Source organism: Pipra filicauda, unplaced genomic scaffold (genome assembly GCF_003945595.2).
Source record: "Pipra filicauda isolate LSUMZ 115617 unplaced genomic scaffold, ASM394559v2 scaffold33_size4404698_pilon, whole genome shotgun sequence".
NCBI lineage: Eukaryota > Metazoa > Chordata > Aves > Passeriformes > Pipridae > Pipra > Pipra filicauda.
Window position 1 is genome coordinate 4,064,615 of NW_024104465.1, and position 17,703 is coordinate 4,082,317.

At 57.7% G+C, this 17,703-nt stretch overlaps 1 protein-coding gene across 2 annotated transcripts in view; it reads right to left on the reverse strand.

Annotated features, from left to right (window-relative positions):
* The window catches only part of FAM222A (family with sequence similarity 222 member A), a 31,024-nt gene extending 13,862 nt beyond the window's left edge, over window positions 1–17,162 (reverse strand). The window contains exons 1-2 of one of the 2 annotated variants that reach the window (XM_027711258.2): window positions 17,128–17,162; window positions 1,039–1,157 (exon numbers count right to left, since the gene is read on the reverse strand). In XM_027711258.2, coding sequence (XP_027567059.1) covers window positions 1,039–1,120 — 82 coding nt within the window. In that variant the 5' untranslated portion in view covers window positions 1,121–1,157; window positions 17,128–17,162. Of the gene's footprint in view, window positions 1–1,038; window positions 4,364–17,127 lie in introns of those variants that run through there. The other variant, XM_027711257.2, reaches the window with a different exon arrangement.
* Window positions 17,163–17,703: the final 541 nt, after the last annotated feature.

The window sequence follows — 17,703 nt, forward strand, 5'->3', positions numbered from 1 at the left end:
GGGTGTCCTGTTCCCTGTGCTGGATATTGGGGAGCTTCACACAAAAAATCATGGAATCCAGAACAGTTTGGGTTGGAAGGGACCTTAAAGACCACCCAGTTCCACTTCCCTGCCATGGGTAGGGACACCTTTCACTAGATGAGGTTGCTTCCAGCCCTATCCAACCTGGCCTTGAACACTTCCAGGGGTAACTTTCAGGGATAAAATAACTTCCGGGGACAAAATAACTTCCAGGAATAAATAACTCTCCTGGCTGGCAGTGTGATCCACGCCCCACCAGAGTGATGCCAGGGGTCCCCACGGGGGCAAAGCATTGCCCAAACCCCGTGCCAGGCTCACTCAGCTGCATCGGGGTGCCCAGGTAGAGGGAAAAAAAAGTCTCCAGGAAAATCCAGCTCATTAAACAAACGCCCGGGGGCTGTCACAGCCTAACAAGCAGAGCTTTAGCAGCTGATTTGTCTTCAGCCGGCAATGTTTAAAAATCCAACTGAGACCAGCAGAAAAATATCCACTCCCCTCTTTAAAACACACATTCATCACTTGAGAATCTTAATGCGTCTTTCCCAGCCGGGGAGGTCAAACACGCCTGCCTAAAGCAGGCTCATTAAATATACATTTAATCACGGTTTGGATTGAGAGACAAAGGCTGGGAGAGACAGGTGCTTTGCCGGAGTGACCTTTTGGATCCCATTTTAATGTAACTAGTTTACAGCTTATCTGAAAGGCCAGCTCCTGGGGAAGGCGAGCTGCGGCAAAACGGGGAAAGTAATTAGGGGGGGAAGGGCTGGGGAGGTTTAGGGGGCTGTGGGCTGGCAATGGCACCATCCACTGCCGCCGCCACGCTTCCCAGGCAGCTCTGCAACATTTGCTGAAGTTGGACTTATCAACCACAGCAACCCAATTTAATTTGCTTATCTTGGCTCCTTCCTCCCCCCCTCCTTCCCGCTTCTCCTGCTCTTTTTAATTATCGGTTAAATAAATGTCTTTTTCAATAAGGGAAACAGCATCAAAGCAGGCGCCCACCCCCCAGGCACTTACACTTGCGCGGCTCCAGCGCCTTGTTGGGGCAGGGGAGGTGTTGGGCTGGGGGGTTCTGGGTCCTCTGCAGGCAGGCCAGCATGGTCTGGGTTTCCTGGCGGGCGCTGCCGCCCCGCACCCTGTGAGAGAGGAGAGACATGGGTGAGGGAGGGGACCTGCCCACCTCGCTGCCACCACTCTGTGCCCACCCAGCAGAGCCAGTGGCAGGATCTCCACAGCACTCAAGTGCCCTTTGCTCCTCTGGAGATCAATAACTAAATCAGAGAGCCTGAAAGAAATAGGAATGTATATAAAAGAAATATGAAGGTCTCAGTGGGTGATCTGTGCTGCCTGCAGAGCTTTCCGCTCTTCCCACTGGGAAGGGGGCAGAGCTGGGGCATCCCCACGGCACCGTGCTCCAGCAGTGCCAGACTGCTCTGCCGGCGTGCCAGTCAGCACCTCCCAGCACAGAGTGACCCTGGCCAAGGCTGGGGAAAGACAGTGTTAACATCCCACTCGGGGTCCTGGGATCTGTCGCCAGCTCCCAGCTGGCATCAAAATCTGCTCGACAAAAGCTGGAGGGGTCAGGCCAAAGTCACCGCCGCCACTGCGCTGCTCACTGTATGTCCTTCACCAGCCGCCGCGAGGCTGTGAGTTATAACCAGTTGCTGCTGACACCCTCCCACTACTCCGGCTGGCGCGGGGAGAGATATTCCCACTTGGAGAGGGCAGGGAGATGTGGGCGGGAGCAGCAGGAAAAAAGGCAGTGGTGCCCATCCACGGTGTCACAGCTCTTGAGCCATCGCTCTCCAGCTGAACGCTTACGGATGGCTGGGGGTCACAACTGGATGTCACGGATGGGTGTCACTGCTGAGTACATCACTTCATCTTCTCTGTTGTGGGGGAATCGTGACCTCCTGCAGCCATCCAGGATGTTTCCCACATGTCCCAGTGTTGGTGAGAGGTGCTGGCACTGCCGTGCAGGGGAGCAATGTGGTGGCCTCAGGCATGTGGTGGCCTCGGGCAGGTGCTGGCAGAGCCCATGACCATCACCACTAAGAAGCCAAGCAGGAACGGATGATCCCAGAGGCATGCTCGGGGCTCTCCGTGCTCCACTGGTTTAAGTGTCACCCTTTGGAAGCCCTTCACAGCCATCACAGGCGCAGACGGTACCTGCGCGTGCACCACTTGCTCCCTCCACAGGCAGGGGCTCCCAGGCTCTGTGATTGTCCCTGGAACGGGATCCATGCAGGGCGTCTGTCCCTTGGCTGGGCTCTGCGGTCTCACCCCATCCCCCCCCAGCAAACTGGTGGCATGGAGACTCATCGGCAAAAGGTGTGAGGAGGAGGAGGGGAGGAGGAAGTAATCTAATACCGAGCAGGTGTCTGGAGAACCCAAATTGTGCTGTTTTCTTCTAATAATGAAGTATTCATGAGTAAAAGCCTTTTTCACTACTTTCTTAAGATACTAATTTCACAACAAGCGCCTTGTTACCATGCAATTATTCCAATCGTGCATTTCTCCCAGATTCCATCTGTCCTCGTGCTCTCTAAATGAAAGACAATCATGTAACCACCTTTCATTATTCACTATTTTACTTTCAGCAAAGGTACCCTGAAAGAAATGATTTCCTCTGAAAGGGACTTTTATTCAGTTTCAAAACCAATTTTCTCCTATTACTGTCTTAAAAAAAAAAAGGAGGGGGGCAGGGAGGTGTTTTTATTTCATGCATTACATATCCTTTGTTAACGCAGCTCGCAGTAAAAGCAGCCGTATCCATTTTCTGGCTTCGATTTCTGGTAATTTTAAAATATGCCATTACAATCAGGCAGAAATTATACAGTTTGAAAAGAGAATGAAGTGCTTCTTATTCAGAGCCTGAGCACACTTGACTGCCAGGAGCTCGCCTCTCCCCGCCGGGACTCGGGGTTCATTACGCAGCCCCGCTCCCGGTGCCTCAGCTCCCCCAGCACGCACCCACCGCCTGGATTTTCCGTGCTGGGAGCTGCCTGACCCCATCCCTGTCCCCATCCCTGTCCCTGCAGGGTGGACCCAGGTCAGGGCACCCAGGGCCATGCGGGGGATGGATGATGGCACTGGTTCCTGCCGTACCTGAGCCCCAGCTCTGCGGTGACCTCAGGGCTGGCGTCCCGCCGGGTGTCACCATCTGGCCGATTAGCAATGGACGTCACCTCCTCCCTGCGGAGAGGCAGCTCCTCACGGGGACATTGACCTGTGTCCCTGGCAGACACGGGCACCGTGGGTGGCTCGTGCCATTGCTGGATGAGGATCAGGTCCCTGATGGTCCCTGGGGCAAACAGCTGAGAGCAAGGAGAAAGCACCCAGGGGATCACTGAATCCATGTGACAGCACAGGAAAGGCAAGGGGAAAGCACCCAGGGGGTCACCAAAACCATGTGCTGGCACAGGGACGGTACAGGCGCAGCCCTGGTCCGGGGAGATGCTGGTGACCTGTCACAGCAGCTGAGGGCACCCTTGACTCTGGGGCCCAGCAATGCAGGTCCCTGGGGACACCCCCACGCTGGTACAAGTTGTCACCACCACTGCCATACACAGCCCAGCACCCTCCTGGAGCCATCCCAGCCCTGCCCATGGAGCATCACTGAGATGCAGGAGCCACCTGCCAAACTGAATAAAGCCACCGATTAATTCAGACCCCGCCTCTGCCCCCATCTCCCGGCGCCTTGCAGGGGAGATGATTTTTCCTACAGCTATGTTGCACTTCACGGGCACACTCAGAACCACGAGGGCTCTGGTGCCACAATACCATCCATCTGTCCACCCTGGCACCCTGCTGGGTGCCCCAAGCTCCCAGAGTGCCCGTGGGCGGGAGGGTGGGCGCCCGGCACAATGGGCATCTGTGCCACGGTGGCATTTCGTTAATGCCGCTCAGAAAAGCCCCTGAATCAGCTGATGGGAATTGGGCGCTGGGCTGTCCAACGCTTAGCGCCGGCTTAGTTAGCTCCATCTGCATTTGAACTAATTCCAATCAGCAGGATCCGATTTAGTTCAAGCTGCTCTGGCTTTTTCGTGGCAGGAAAGGCAACACTCAGCAGTTTTGCCGGAACGCCCCGAATCCGCATGGCCTCTGCCCAGGCTGTGGATCCACCATCATCCAGCCAGCACCGCTGTACATGGCAAGACATTCCCACCAGAAGCAAAGTCCCTTGTGGACACCTGGAGCAGGGTCCCTCAGGAGCCCCAACCCCACATCCCACAGCCCTGTCACCATCTAGAACCTCAGAATGGCTTGTGTTGGGAGGGACCTTAAAGTTCATCCCATTCCACCATGGGCAGGGACACCTTCCACTCGACCAGGTTGCCCCAAGCCCTGTCCAACCCGGCCTTGAACACTTTCAGGGATGGGGTAGCCACAAGTCCATTCTTCCCCTCTCCCACCACTCCTTCCCACCCCACACCCGGCTAATCCATCTCTACATCACACTATTTATAAGCCCAAGGTCTTCGTGACTTTAATAAAAAACACCACCCTCTATGTCTAAAGCCCCAGTGACGGGAGGGTTTGGCACCTCCTCTGACATCAGTGGCTGATAAGTCGGGCTTATCTCCTCCGAGAGCCCTGCGAAGGTCCCTCCGGCGAGATAAGGCCAGCGCAGCTGTCGATAGAGGCTTTCGCAGGCGAGGATTTAGATAAAAGAAAATGTGACGGGAGGGGGAGAAAAGAAAAAGGAACTTTTGAAGTCTCAGCCTGAAGTGGGTCTGTGCAGTTGCTGGGCAATGGAGGGCAGCAGACAGGGCAGGGATGGTGAGGGACAAGGTCTTGGTCACCATCCAAGCTCTGCTGCAACATGCCTGCATCCTTCCCTGGGCACCACTGAAGTGTAATCCCATTAAAAGGGAGTTTTTGGGGTTAGGAGAGGAAGGAGGGGATGAACAGGGACGCTGCAAAGCTGTTTGAGTCATGCCACTGCCATGTCCCCCCTGGCTATTAAAAGTCAGTGCTGGGTTCGGCGCAAGAACAGGAGGTGATGGGGTCACCCCGGCTGGGAGAGGCACAGGAGGCTCCTGACAGCACCCAACAGACAGACAGACAGCACAGGAGCCAGGCCAAGGCTGGTAGCAACCAGGGAAACGAAGAAAAGCCCTCACCGGTCCCTGGTGTGCCAAGTAAAACAAACACTCACCGTGGTGCCAGGGCTACTCACCATGACCAGGGACACCCCTGCCCCTTGTCCTTCCATGGATGGAGGAGAATCCCATTGCCCCTCCAGGGTGCTCCCCTTCCCTGCAACCCTAGGGACATTGGTGCCACCTCTGCAGCAGCACCGGGACATTGGCGCTACCCCCACAGGAGCCCTGGCACAGCCACTGCCATCATCCCTGGTCCCCACAGACACTGGTTTCCCAGCCAATGGCACCCTGCAAGGGTGAGGAGGTGCCAGAGGAGGAATGCTTCCCCTCTGCATGCAGTGGGTGCCCATCCCATCGCAGGGTGAGCAGGATTTTGGCTGGTGCTGCCTACTGGCACCATGGTGGTACCAGCAGGTGACGTGCCAGCTCATGCCAATATCCCATCCAGATTTAGGGTGGAGGGGATGCAGCGCTCAGCGAGTGATGCCACAGCTCAGCCCTACAATGGGTGAGCACAGAAAGGTCACTCCACCATAAACCATGGTGAGCACCAGATAAAATTAAGCCCAAAGTTTGCCACTGAGGGTGCCACGAGGCACAGTCGGTGCTGCCGGCCGCCCCATGACCTTCCCTCGCCCGCCTGCCGCTCCATCCCACCCGGATAATCCGCTCCCCTCCGCGTGCTCCAGCCCCAGGCCTTTCAGGGGGCCCTGTTAATAATTAAATGTTAATCTAAAAAGCAATTTTAGCTGCAGTGCTGCAGATCTGGTTAGAGATTACATTAGCATGTAAGAGTCAAGGGTAATTTTCTCTAACCCCTCTTGTGATCTTTAAAACCCGCAGATCTTAAAGCAACACCAGCTCCTCTGATTAAAATTGGAAGCTGGGGTTTGCAATGGATAATGATGCTGGAAGTGATTATTTTGCTGCTCAGGATCTTGCTGGGGTGGTGGGGAAGTGGGGGGCTGGGGGAGTGACCCAGACCAGCCAAGTGGCTTCTCCCAGCCCATATCCTGTGGAGATGCTGGGAAGATGTCGGGTGAGCCTGGGACCTGGCACTAAGCAGAGCTGTGACACACTGAGCATCCCCATTTCCCACTTCCCCAGAGCACGCCTTTACTTACAGAGCTAACATTTTGCTGCCAGGGGAATGATGCTTTTTTTGGGTTGCTGTGACACCAGGATGGCACGGAGCCCACCAGCCAAGGCACACAGCCAGGGACAGAGTGGCACCAGAGCTGGACAGAGCATCCCCTCGCTGCTGGCATCTTAGGGCAGCATCTAAGTCTCTCCCATCCCACTCAGAACTGAGGTTTCTACTCCTGTGGCTGCTCCAAGAAGAAACCCCTTAGACTGCTCAATAAAATCAACATCAAAAAATACCCCAAAATAACCTTTGGCTTATGAGCAGGGCCAGGGGGACTGGGACAGGGCACAGCAAATCACCTCCTGAGCAGTGCAAATGACCCGATGGAAGAAATATGGTATCGGATGTGTCCGTAATGATGGAATTAAAAAAAACCCCAACAATTCAAGTGCTGTTGAGCATTTGCAGATGTCCCCGCACAGGGCTCGGGCGGCCTGGTTAAATTTATGTGTCAGCTTTAAGGAGGCCTCTCATCAAATGAGCTATTTTGGGCAGAGATTAAAGATCTATTTTCGCTGTGAGCAGGAACAGCTCTCGAACAGGTTAATGATGATTCTGGAAAGCCACGCAATTCCAGCGCCCTGGGCCAGGGACTTGGAACCCTGGGCAGCGCCGGGGGGTCCCTGAGGGTGCCCAAGCCACGAGGGTGGAGGATCACAGTGCGACATCCCCCGTAACCGCTGCCATCCTGGCGGGGAGGAAGGAGCCCCGCGTGCTGCGCCGGGCGCTGAGCAGCCGTGGGTAATTGGAAGTGGCAGACGCTGGCACGGCACTGCCGAGAAGGTCATTAAGTGGGACTGGGAATGAAATGCCAGCAGCGAGGGGGGGAGTGTCCCCGTTAGCAAAGGTCAGGGCCCCACTTGGCGCCAGCGGTGTTTTTGGCAGAGCTCAGCCCTGGCTGTGTGCACCGGGGTCCTGGCAGGGCCAGCGTGCAGCGCGGGAGCAGGACCTGCCGGTACGGATGTGCCCCCTCTGGTGTGGTACCAGCTCCTAAAATAAAACCTCACTCATCCAACACAATTGTGCCATGCCTTCATCCTGCACGTGGATGGGGAAGAGGGGCTGGAGAGATGAGCCCACTGAGCTGCCCACCATCCCATCACAGATGGTCAGGATACTCATGGGCTTTTGGTCCCAGCCACAGCAGGGACACGGGATCAAACCATCAGAAAAGCCAAGCTGCTCCAGGAAGACCTCCCAGGCAGCAATTAAAAGCACCCTGGACCCCACCCCAGCACGGGTATCCACACCTTGGACACCTGCAGCACCCATGTCTCCAGCTGAGATATAACTCAACACGGCAGAGACCAAAGCTCCCCATCATAGCTCCTGCCCCATCCTGGCTCCCTCCTGCCCCATCCTGGGGGCTCAATTGCCCCCCGCAGTGACAGGTCCCTGTGCCCCCACAGCCATGGTGGCAGCGCCGCGGTGCCCCGGCCGTGGCAGTCGGGCGTGCGCCGCTCCGTAATTACAGCCCCGAGTGCCTGAGCTGTGAAAGAATCTGACGAAGGAATCCAGGGTAGATCGCGCTGCTGAAATTACTATAATCAAAGGCTTTCACAAAGGCTTCAAATGCAACCAATTACCCTGAAAGGCGAGGCAAGAAAGAAAACAAATTAGCATGTTTGCACAGAGCCTCGGCGCAGCGCACACATCGCCCCGCGCCGCCCTCGACTCCGGCCGGCCGCTGCTCCCCATCCCCGGGTCCAGCTCCCCCATCCCTGGCTACCCTCCCCTCATGCCTGGGTACCAACTCCCCATCCCCACGGCAGGTCCGTATCTCCATATCCTGCTCTGTCACTGCTGCCCTGCTCGCAGCTGCACACAAAGGGGCTCTGTGCCCGTCCCTCGCCCCACGGCCGCCGCTGCCCTGCCCGCACACAAAAGCCCTGCCTGTGCCACGGTCGGGTCAGGCGCAGGCTCAGGGGCTTGCCAGGGTGGCCTGGGGAAACCTCCCTCCCTTCTCCCTTGGCGCTGGTAGGGGTCCCTGGGCGAGGGGAAGTGAGGGGGGTCCTCAGATGCACCCATTGAGCACAGCCCCGCGTCACCTATGGACAGCTGGGGAAAGCACTCATGGCAGGGAACCCCCACCCTCCTCTCCTTACAGTACACTTCATCTGGCTGCCAGTCTGGGGGAAGGAGGGGAAAAAAGGGGGAAAAAAATAAAAATCAACTCCTTCCTTTTAATATTTAACACGAGTCCATCACCCTCAGTCTATTTGGTAATACAAAGCTCTGGAGATTTAAACCCTTCTCACCCGGAGAGATGGAAATGAATGGTGCTCTTTAATGAGCTGGTTCAGCAGAAAAGATAGATTTCCAAGATTACTGTAGGAATTCTTATAATTGATGTGTACTTTTGTAACGAGGATTATACCACCATCCGGCCAAGTAATTCCAGCTCTTTTCCCCCCTTGTCCCAAGCTTACCCTGCTTTTGGGGTTCCCTGAGGGACAGGGACCAGACTGTGCCCCCACAGGGAAAAAGTAACAGTGGAGGGGGGAGAAGGAAAAGACAAAGAAAAATTAAACAAGTTTTTCTTATTTAGCCATAGACAACCTAATGTAGCCACCAAATGGGAAAATAAAGGCATGTCTCCAGATTTCTATATTTGTTTTACAAATCCCTACTTTCCCCACCGATCCGGGGCCGGATGAGCTGCTGAATGCCGAGTAATTAAAAGGAACAGAGAACAATACTCAGCGCTGCCGAAGAACGCGGAGTTTCCCTCAGATGTTTGTAGCAATTGTATGAAAATGTACCAGGCGGGATGGGGAGAGCTGACAGCCGGGATTGGGAGCAGCCGGGATCCGAGCTGGCTGCCTCCCCCGCCTGATTGGCATTAATTGTGCACGTTTGCAAAGCAGAACGGAAAGTCTGACACGAGCTGCGAGCCAACATTTCTTTCTAATAGTCTTAATGATTACGACGAGAGCTGATGATCATTGCAGGGTGTTAATAGTCCAGAGAGCAGCTCTGCGGCTGCTGGGGACAAGCGGGGATGTCCCCCGCCCTGTCCCCATCACACGGGGAGATGCTTCCCCATGGTGGGCTGAGGGTGCGGTGGGATGGATCCGAGGGGTCCCATGAAACCAGAGCTCCCCCGGGGGAGGGGACACTCCTGTCAGGCTGTAAAACTCTGGCAAGGGGATAGAAAGGACAGGGAGGGTACAGCAACCCCTTGTCCCCTACCCTGCCTCTGCCCCTGCCCCATGGGAGAGGAGTGGCTGCAAAGGGGCAACACCAGGAGGGAGAATGTCCCTACACTGAGCCTCCTCTAAGGACTATCCCCAGGGATGCCTCACACTAAGGGAATCACTGGGCCACCCCGCTCCCATGGGTGCCCCAAACCAGCTGCCACAGCCCAGTCCAGCTGGGGGTGCTGCCCCGGGGAGCGACTGCAAACAGCAGAGCCTGTCATTAAAACCTGATTAATGAAACCCGAGTTTCCTTGACTCTTTACAAGGCTGTTTTTTTCAGATGTCCTTGAGTTTTGTCGCTGCAGAGGCGAGAGGGAGGTGGGTGGGCTGTGGAGCCCAGCATGGGCTGCTCCGAGCACGGCCGCGGGAGAGACGGAGCCAGACGAGCACGAAAACCCTGCGCGGCCCCGGCCCGTCCAGGTTTACACGGGAGGAAAAATCAATGGCCATCGATCCGCAATACAAAGGGAGAGCGGCGCTGGCAGACGGCAGGCGGCTGCCATCTGACCGGGGCTGGGCAGAGGACACAGCTGGGTCACCTCTCTGGGGACGGGAGTGCTGCTGGGGGACACGGCTCAGGGTCACATAGCTGGGGACCGATGTGCCCACCAGGGGACACAGCTCAGGACACAGCCAGCAGCACCGATGGCCACCCTGCCTGCACCAGGTCCCTCCAGGGCAGCAAGCAGCACTGCCAGGCCCCGTGCCATAAACCCTCACAGCAGCAGACAGGACACATCCACGGTGTGTGGGTGGCCCTTGTCCGTGTCCTTGCCGGGACACGGCTCTGCCTCCCCCGGATGGATGGACAGACGGCCTCAGCCCAGCTCCAGGCTGTTTGATTTGTTTTATCATCTGCGCTGGCCAACAGATCACTCAGCTTTGGGCTTTCTGAGCTCACTAATAATTGTTCCCTGATGAAAAGAAATAAAGACTTGGTCCCTTTCTTTCTTCCCCCCCCCCTTTCCAAAAAAAAAGTCCGTAAAGAAGAGCTATAAAAATGGCTTGTTATCTCACCTAGTGAGGCTCTGGCTGTATGTTATTGCTAATTGGGTATAACATCCTTGTCTTGTTCTGCTCTCTGAAGCTAAATCAAGAAAGCACCACTGCTGCGAACTAATTATATCTCTGGACTGCAGACTCCAGCTTGTCTTCCCCTTTACTGAGTTAAAAAATGGTCACTAACCTTAATCTCTCATATTCCCAAGCATTAGGGCTGCTGGAAACCCACCACTTCCACCTGCATCCTGGTCTGTGCTGGGAAAGGCAGAGCACATGGTCCAGTGAAGGCTCACAGCTACTTCAGGACACGGCCCTGTGCGAGAGCCTGGAGATGCCCTTCCCTGGAGCACCTCATGGCACTGGAGTGCTGAGACCACCACAGTCACTTCTCAGGTCCCTGTGCCATAGTCTTTATCATACACAGCTCAGAGGCTTCCTGTGCTGCACAGACTCACAGACCAGCCACCTCTCCTCTATGCAGGGGAGATTAAGCTTCTTTCATTAGGATGCTTTTTAAAATCTGCCCCCCTTGGCATTACCCATGGCTCGAGCTCACATGAGCACATGGGCCACGCACACAGGAACCCAGGGGAGTGGGTGCTGCTCCAGTTCATCCACATCACCTCCCAGTCCCAGCCCAGGATGGACCCCCATGGTCCCACTAATGCTGCTGCTCATCCCCAGGTCTGCCACGGGAGTACAGACCCCCACGGCCACCCAGCTGTGCCATTAGAGGTGGCTATGGCTGAAGCTCTCTGGTTACTGGCACAGTTTACACACCGAGGCTGCTGCCATGGCACAGACCAAAGCAGGTCACTGTGAAAGGAGAGAGGACAACCAGAGCCCCACAGGGCACCGAGATGAGCAGCAGGGTTTGGGCCATGCAGGATGGCCTCAGCCCTCCTCATCCTGGCAAATGCCTCAGCACCAGCCACACGAGGTCCAAAACATAGCAGCAATGTAAGGCTGGGACAGGAACCAGAGTGATGGCACTGAGTTCAATCCCCTGCCCAACTCCATCCCCCTCCCAAGGCTCCATCCCCCTGCTCATGGGCACCCGCGCAGATGGGTGTTATTTCCAAAGGCAAAGTCAAGCTCCAATTCTCCCTGCGAGCCAAGAGCATCCCTTAAAAAATTGATACTTCCCTGACTATTAATTAACCTGAACCACTTAAAACCGCCTTCAATTTGTCAGGTTTAACTGCCAGCTCTTCTCGGTAAATCAAGCGTCGCGTGCAGATGGAGGCTGCGCGTGCGAGGCGGCGGCGAAGGAGCAGGCGGGGAGCGGGGTGAGAGGGGCACCCTGTGCCACACTTGCCATCCCAGAGCACCAGGGATGATATTCACACCCCACAATTAGCCAGGACACGATATCAAACACAACAGGCAGGCAGGCAGGAGCAGGCAGGGCAGCCAGCGGTGCTCGGAGCACCCCACACTGCAGCCTTCCCGTCTCCCCCCACAGCGCCCTTGTCGTGCAGCCAAGGCTGAATTGGAAAGCAATATGAATATTTATCTCTGACAGCGAAATCTCCCCGCTGCAGGGTATTAAGGCTTTATTAGTGTGTGGTTACCAGCCACGCTAAGCCAGCCCCCACTCTCGCCTGGAGCGTGGCAGAGATGACCTACAAGAGGCAGATGGCAAAGCCTTGGAGAGCCCCCAATGCCGGGACTGGGATGTGCTTATTGAGGAGGGGGCTGCACATCCCAGTCTCAAGGAGCCAAGAGTGAGTTCCCCCCACCAAAACCCCCTCCTCTCCCAGCACCAGCCCCTCCACTTCCCCACGCTGAGGCCATCCCCCAGTCCCTGCACCACCCAGCTCTCGCTGTTTTGGGTTAAAACGCTGATGTATTCTCTCTTTAGCAAAAGGAGTCCCAGGGGCTATAAAAACTCCCAGCAGGCTCCTGTCAGTCTCAGGTCATTAACTTTCTTTCATTGGGAGTTTGTTTACAGCCAGCCATAAATAGCGGTGCCCGCACTGCTCGCCAGCAGGACGGGGTGGGATGGGATGGGGCTGCCTGTGCAGGGGGGCACAGTACCCCAGGGTCCAAGGCATGGGGTCCAGCACTCACCCCCCATATCAACTTTTCCCATGCCCTGTGCTTCCCACCAGCCTGGCATCCCACACTGCTCAGCACAACACTGCCCACGGTGCCACAGAACCACCTCAGCCCTGCAAATTGATGGGGTCACCTTGCGCACGGCCTGAGGGAGCTGGGCACGTGCTTGTGGCTCAGTTATGACCTTTCCTGAGGAAGCAGGAGGAGGAGGAGGAGGAAGGAAGCAGCTGGCTGGAGCTGCCCCTGTGGGTGACCTACCCCTGGGACCTGCCCTGCACTCTTATCCAGCCCAGCCCCGGCACCCGTCGCAAGCACCTCTGTGTGTTTGAGGTGTCCCCTGGGGGGGAACCCAAGGCCCCTCGTCTCCCCACTTCCTGCACCTCAAATCTCCTCCTTTCTGACAATTTACCAGCAAGGAGGCAGAAAGCAGGAAAGCCGAGCATGCCGCCGGCATGGCCAGCACGGCGCTCCTGCCAGGATGCTTCCAACATCACGGCTCCTCTGCACCCAAGAGCACCCACATCCTGCTGCCCACCCAAGAGTTGCACCACAGCCCTCCCGATGCCTCCAACACCAGGAGCACACCCCAAACCCTGTTAACACCTCAGCAGGCTCTGGTGTGCAGCCCATTGGGATCCCCCTGGATGCAGGTGTCCAGGGCTGGCAGCGGGACTGCAGGTGCTCAGGAGCTTTATTTCTGTGAGTGAACACAGCGGCTCCACCACGGCCGTGTGAACCCACCAGCCACGGCTCTGATGGAGCCACAGGATCCACCAGTTTCCGAGGCCCACGGACACAGGTTCATAGGTACCTCCTGGTCCAGCAAAGCCCTCGGCACTCCCTGCACCGGGGGCTGAGCCAGAACCTCAGTCTGTCCCCTCATCAGCACAGCTCTGTGTGCCACCCAGGTCAGCACCATCGGCCCCATGCTGGCACAGATGGTCAGGCCAGGGGGTTCAGTGACAGCCCCCCTGTGCCTCATCCCAGGCTGCAGAGGGGGGTCCTGGAAATCCACAGCCGCAGCCACGTCTGGCAGCAGCCAGGAGCCCACCTCCTGTTGTATTTCACAGGATGGCTACAGGACCAGCCCACACAGGGGCTGAGCACACAGACCAGCAGCACCCCAGTCTGTGTACTGGGCTGAGAGATTAAACCCCAAACTCATACACGGTGACTTCTGCTCTTCCATCCATCCCTGGGCGAGCAGGGACTTGCCAAAAATCCCAGCCTCATCCCTCCCGGTGCCCCACATCTATGGAAATATCTCTATTTTAGCCCATATACTCACCCAACCTGTAATCAGAGCAACACAAATAGCCCCTGCTTCCCATGTAAATTAAAAACACCCATTAGGCAGATTTCAAAAGATGTCAGTAGGCTTATAATTATACACGACATCCTTCCGAGATAAAAGCGATTACCGGGGATGCAAATCACTTAGCAACCAATCAGTGCCCCCAGAGTGCGGAGCACTGACCAGCCATCCATTTTCGCCTCGTCCTTTTATTCCCTGCATCGAGCAAATACAAACACAGATAAAGAGAGCCACAATAGCTCTTGACACGCAAATAGGTTAACATAATAAAGCCAGCTTTAGCCGGCTCACTCGAGGGAGAAAAGCAATTCTCAGGCAAGCAGGAGGTAATAAAACAGGGCTTTTGTGTTCCTGGCTCCCATTCTCACCCCTGCGCCAGCTTTGCTGCATTAGCTGATAGGCATCGTGGTTTGATTGAATTACCTTTCATGAATATTAGCTTTTTGAGGAATGCGCAGGCAGAAGAGAAAGAAGAAATGTCTTATTTTTTGCATGCATGCGCCCGCTGCAGACGGACATGCGGCGGCACAGATGCCGGTGGGGCCGGGAGAGGGGTCCCGGCAGGTGCAGCCCCCGGCCCACCCTGCCAGCTGCAGCATCCCCAGCCTTGGGGGGGGGGGTGTCACACACAGAGCCCCTCCACCCCAGGACGAGACACCACCAGCAAAGAACCTTACACAGGGACGGACAGCCTGCTCTGTCCCCAAAATTAGCCGTGAGGCCACAAGGCCACCAACACCATCACCCTGACATCCCCCCTGCTCAGGACCCTGCCCGTGGTACCGTGACAGCAGGAGGGTGGCGGGGTGAGCTGGCTCCCACCGCACATTCCCGAGGCCACGGCTCCCTGTGCCGCAGGATCACGCCGGAGAGGGAGCGGGGCTGCCCGGCTCCACCGCACATTTTCCCCCACAAGTTGAGGACACGCAGGATACCCGCTCCAGGCAAAAATTAACTCCGCCGCCTGGCAGGGATGCAAACGCCCGGCACTGATGCCGCACACACGGCGGGAGCGCGGGGGCAGCGCGGGGTCGGAGCGCCCGGCTCGGCACAGATACCGCGGGGTCGTGGGACCCAGGACACCCTCGGCCCTGGAGCCAGAGCCCTTCACTGGGCAGGGCAGCAGCCTGCAGTTGAAAACCAGCCTCAGGAGGAAAGCGGCTCCCCTGCAGCCTGCTGAGGATGGACAAATTTCAGGCTCAAATAAGAGATAACCAGAGGGGCTTAAAAACTGAGGTGATGTGGCCTCCCCGAGGGCTCTGTCCCCAGGGTACAGCCTGGCAGCAGCCACCCACCTCCTCCCTCCATGGAATTCCTTGCTCCAGCCTGGGGATAAATATTCACACCAAGATATTTCAATTTTTAATGCTACAGTCGGCTGAAACGGGGCCCAGCTCGCAGCCAGCGCTGCTCCGGCACAGAGAACGTGCCCCACCGGTACCGACTCACCACCCAGCAGGAAAACTGTTCCCGAAGCTGGGAAAACGAGCTGTGCTCCAGCAGCCAGGGAACGGCTTTTCTTTCCCCTGCTCTACATACAAGGTTAGCAGAAGGCACCGCGGCGAGAGCTCCCCTCTCCTTCCACCACGGTAGCCCTGGCCCGACCGCACCCGGCTCACACCGCGGCTCCCGGTACCTCGAACCCACTCCTCAAAGTTTTACGGATCCTTAACAAGAAGAATCCCTCCCAGCATGCCAGGTGGCCTCTGCCAGGGATATTTCCCACCTGACCCCCCAGTGCCAGAGCCCATGTGCGAGAGCTTTGCCAGCCAGGGTCCCGCCAGAGCAATTCCACTTGTTTGGCCACTGACCAGAGGCATGTGCCCAGCACACCAGACGGTCAAACCCTCTGCAGGAGCACAGGAAGGTGTAAAACTGCCAAATCCCACAAAATCATCCCGAGCAAGATACGGGACGCTCCTTAGTGAGAGAGGAGCCACGTGGCTCTGTCCTCATGCCCGCAGTGCCCCACAGCCACTCTGCCCTCCATGAGAGCCCATCATCCACCCAGCCAAGCTGCCTGCAGGTCAAGAGCATCCCAAGCAGGAGGATGCACATATAAATATATACATATATATATGTATACATATATATATATGTATACACACACACACATATATATCAAAAACCTCCCTACAGAGATCCCAACAACCAGAGCCAGGCAAACCACCACTGCCCGATGCCAATGAATTTATCCCTCAGAAAACACCGTGCACGGCTGGAAAACTTTGCCGCTGCCTCTCCTCGGAAATACCCGGCAGGGCCGGAGCCGAGCCCGGCTGCAACCGTGCCCTGCAGGGAACGGTGCCGTGCCGCTGGCTCACTGCGTCCAGGCCCTGCCTCTCCAGCCATTAAATTCCCACGATGCGATGGCTTTCCCGGAGCTGGATTGGGATGCTGGGGCTGAGCTGCTGGCACCGGGAACAGCTCATTTCTGCTGGGGACAGCCCGCTTGTCCCCGGCTGGAGCCAGTGGCTGTCCCGGTGGATTCCCAGCCGTGCTACCCAGGAGCTCTCGGGGACCACGACGCCTCATCCCCGGCGAATCCTATTCCCAGCGCCGATGGTCCAGAAGATGCCACAGGGATGCTCAGGGATGCTTCCTCCGCAGTTGAGCTTTTTCCAGAGAGTATTTTCCCCAGCAGAGCCTCCTGACCCGGCGGAGGCAGCCGGGAGACGGGTGTTAAATAAACCATCGCTGGGTGGGTCCTTCTTCCCTCTCCTTTGTGACCGGCGGGATCCACACCAGCGCGGGGTCCATGGCGGGGTCCTGCTCTGCCACCACCCGCTCTGGTGTCCCGGTGGGAGCGGGCGCTTCCCTGCCCGGGAAGGAGGAGAAAAACCCTTTTTTTTCCAGGCGAAAAGGGGCAGAAAAGGGTCGCAGCAAAGGCGGCAGCTCCCGGTCGGCTCCCGCTGGAAGTGTCTCAGTTTTCCTCCTGGAGGCACCCGTGGATATTTTATTTCCACTTACGAGTCAGGCGACTCAAAAAGCCATAAAAAAAATCAAAAATTGGATGGGGGAAAAAAAAAAAAAACAAAACCACAAAAAAGACCCCAAAAGTTGTTCCCGTTCCTCTCCGGTAGCGAAGGGCGAGCCGGGCCCCGGCAGCGGCGGCGGCTCCGCGGACACCTCCAGGCACCTCCGGGCACCGGCGCTGCGGCGGCGCCGCCTCCGCTGCGCCCCGGGAGAGCCGGCGGAGCTCCCCGGTCCCCGCGACCCCCCTGCGGTAACCCCCTCCCCCGCAAACCTCCCCGGTGCCCGGACCCCCGTTACCGTCAGAGCTGGATCCAGGCCGGCTGCGGGCGCTGCGGTGCGGGGCGCGCCGGGCCGCCCCCCCCGGGCCGCGCAGCAGCAGCGGCGGCGCCCGCCCGGCCCCGCGCCCCGCCGGCGGCCCGCCCCGCCCCGAGCGCGGCCAGCGTGGGGACCCGCCGCTCGGCCCCGCGGGCACGGCGGGGGGCGGCGCGGGAGGGGCGGCGGGGGGAACGAGACACAAATATCCCGGGGGCAGCGGGGTGGGGAAAAAAATTAAAAAAAAAAATATTAAATCCACCCGGCGCGGCTGGGCTGGGGCGGCGCGGGGACCCCCGGGGGCATCACACCGCGGCTGCCCCGCTTCCTTTGTGCGGCGGCGGTCGGTGCCCGGCGGGGCGGGGCGGGGGGTGGTGGTGGTGGTGGTGGGGAGGGGGTGCGCGGGGTTGGGGGGGGCAGAGGCGGCCGCGGCTCAGCGCTCCATGTCGGCGGGGGCGGCGGGCGCGGGTCGCGGTCGGGGCGGGGGTCGCGGGGCGCGGCGGGGGCGGCCCCGGTGGCGGCTCCCGCCCGGCGCGCGGCTGCGGCGGCTCTGAGGGCTCT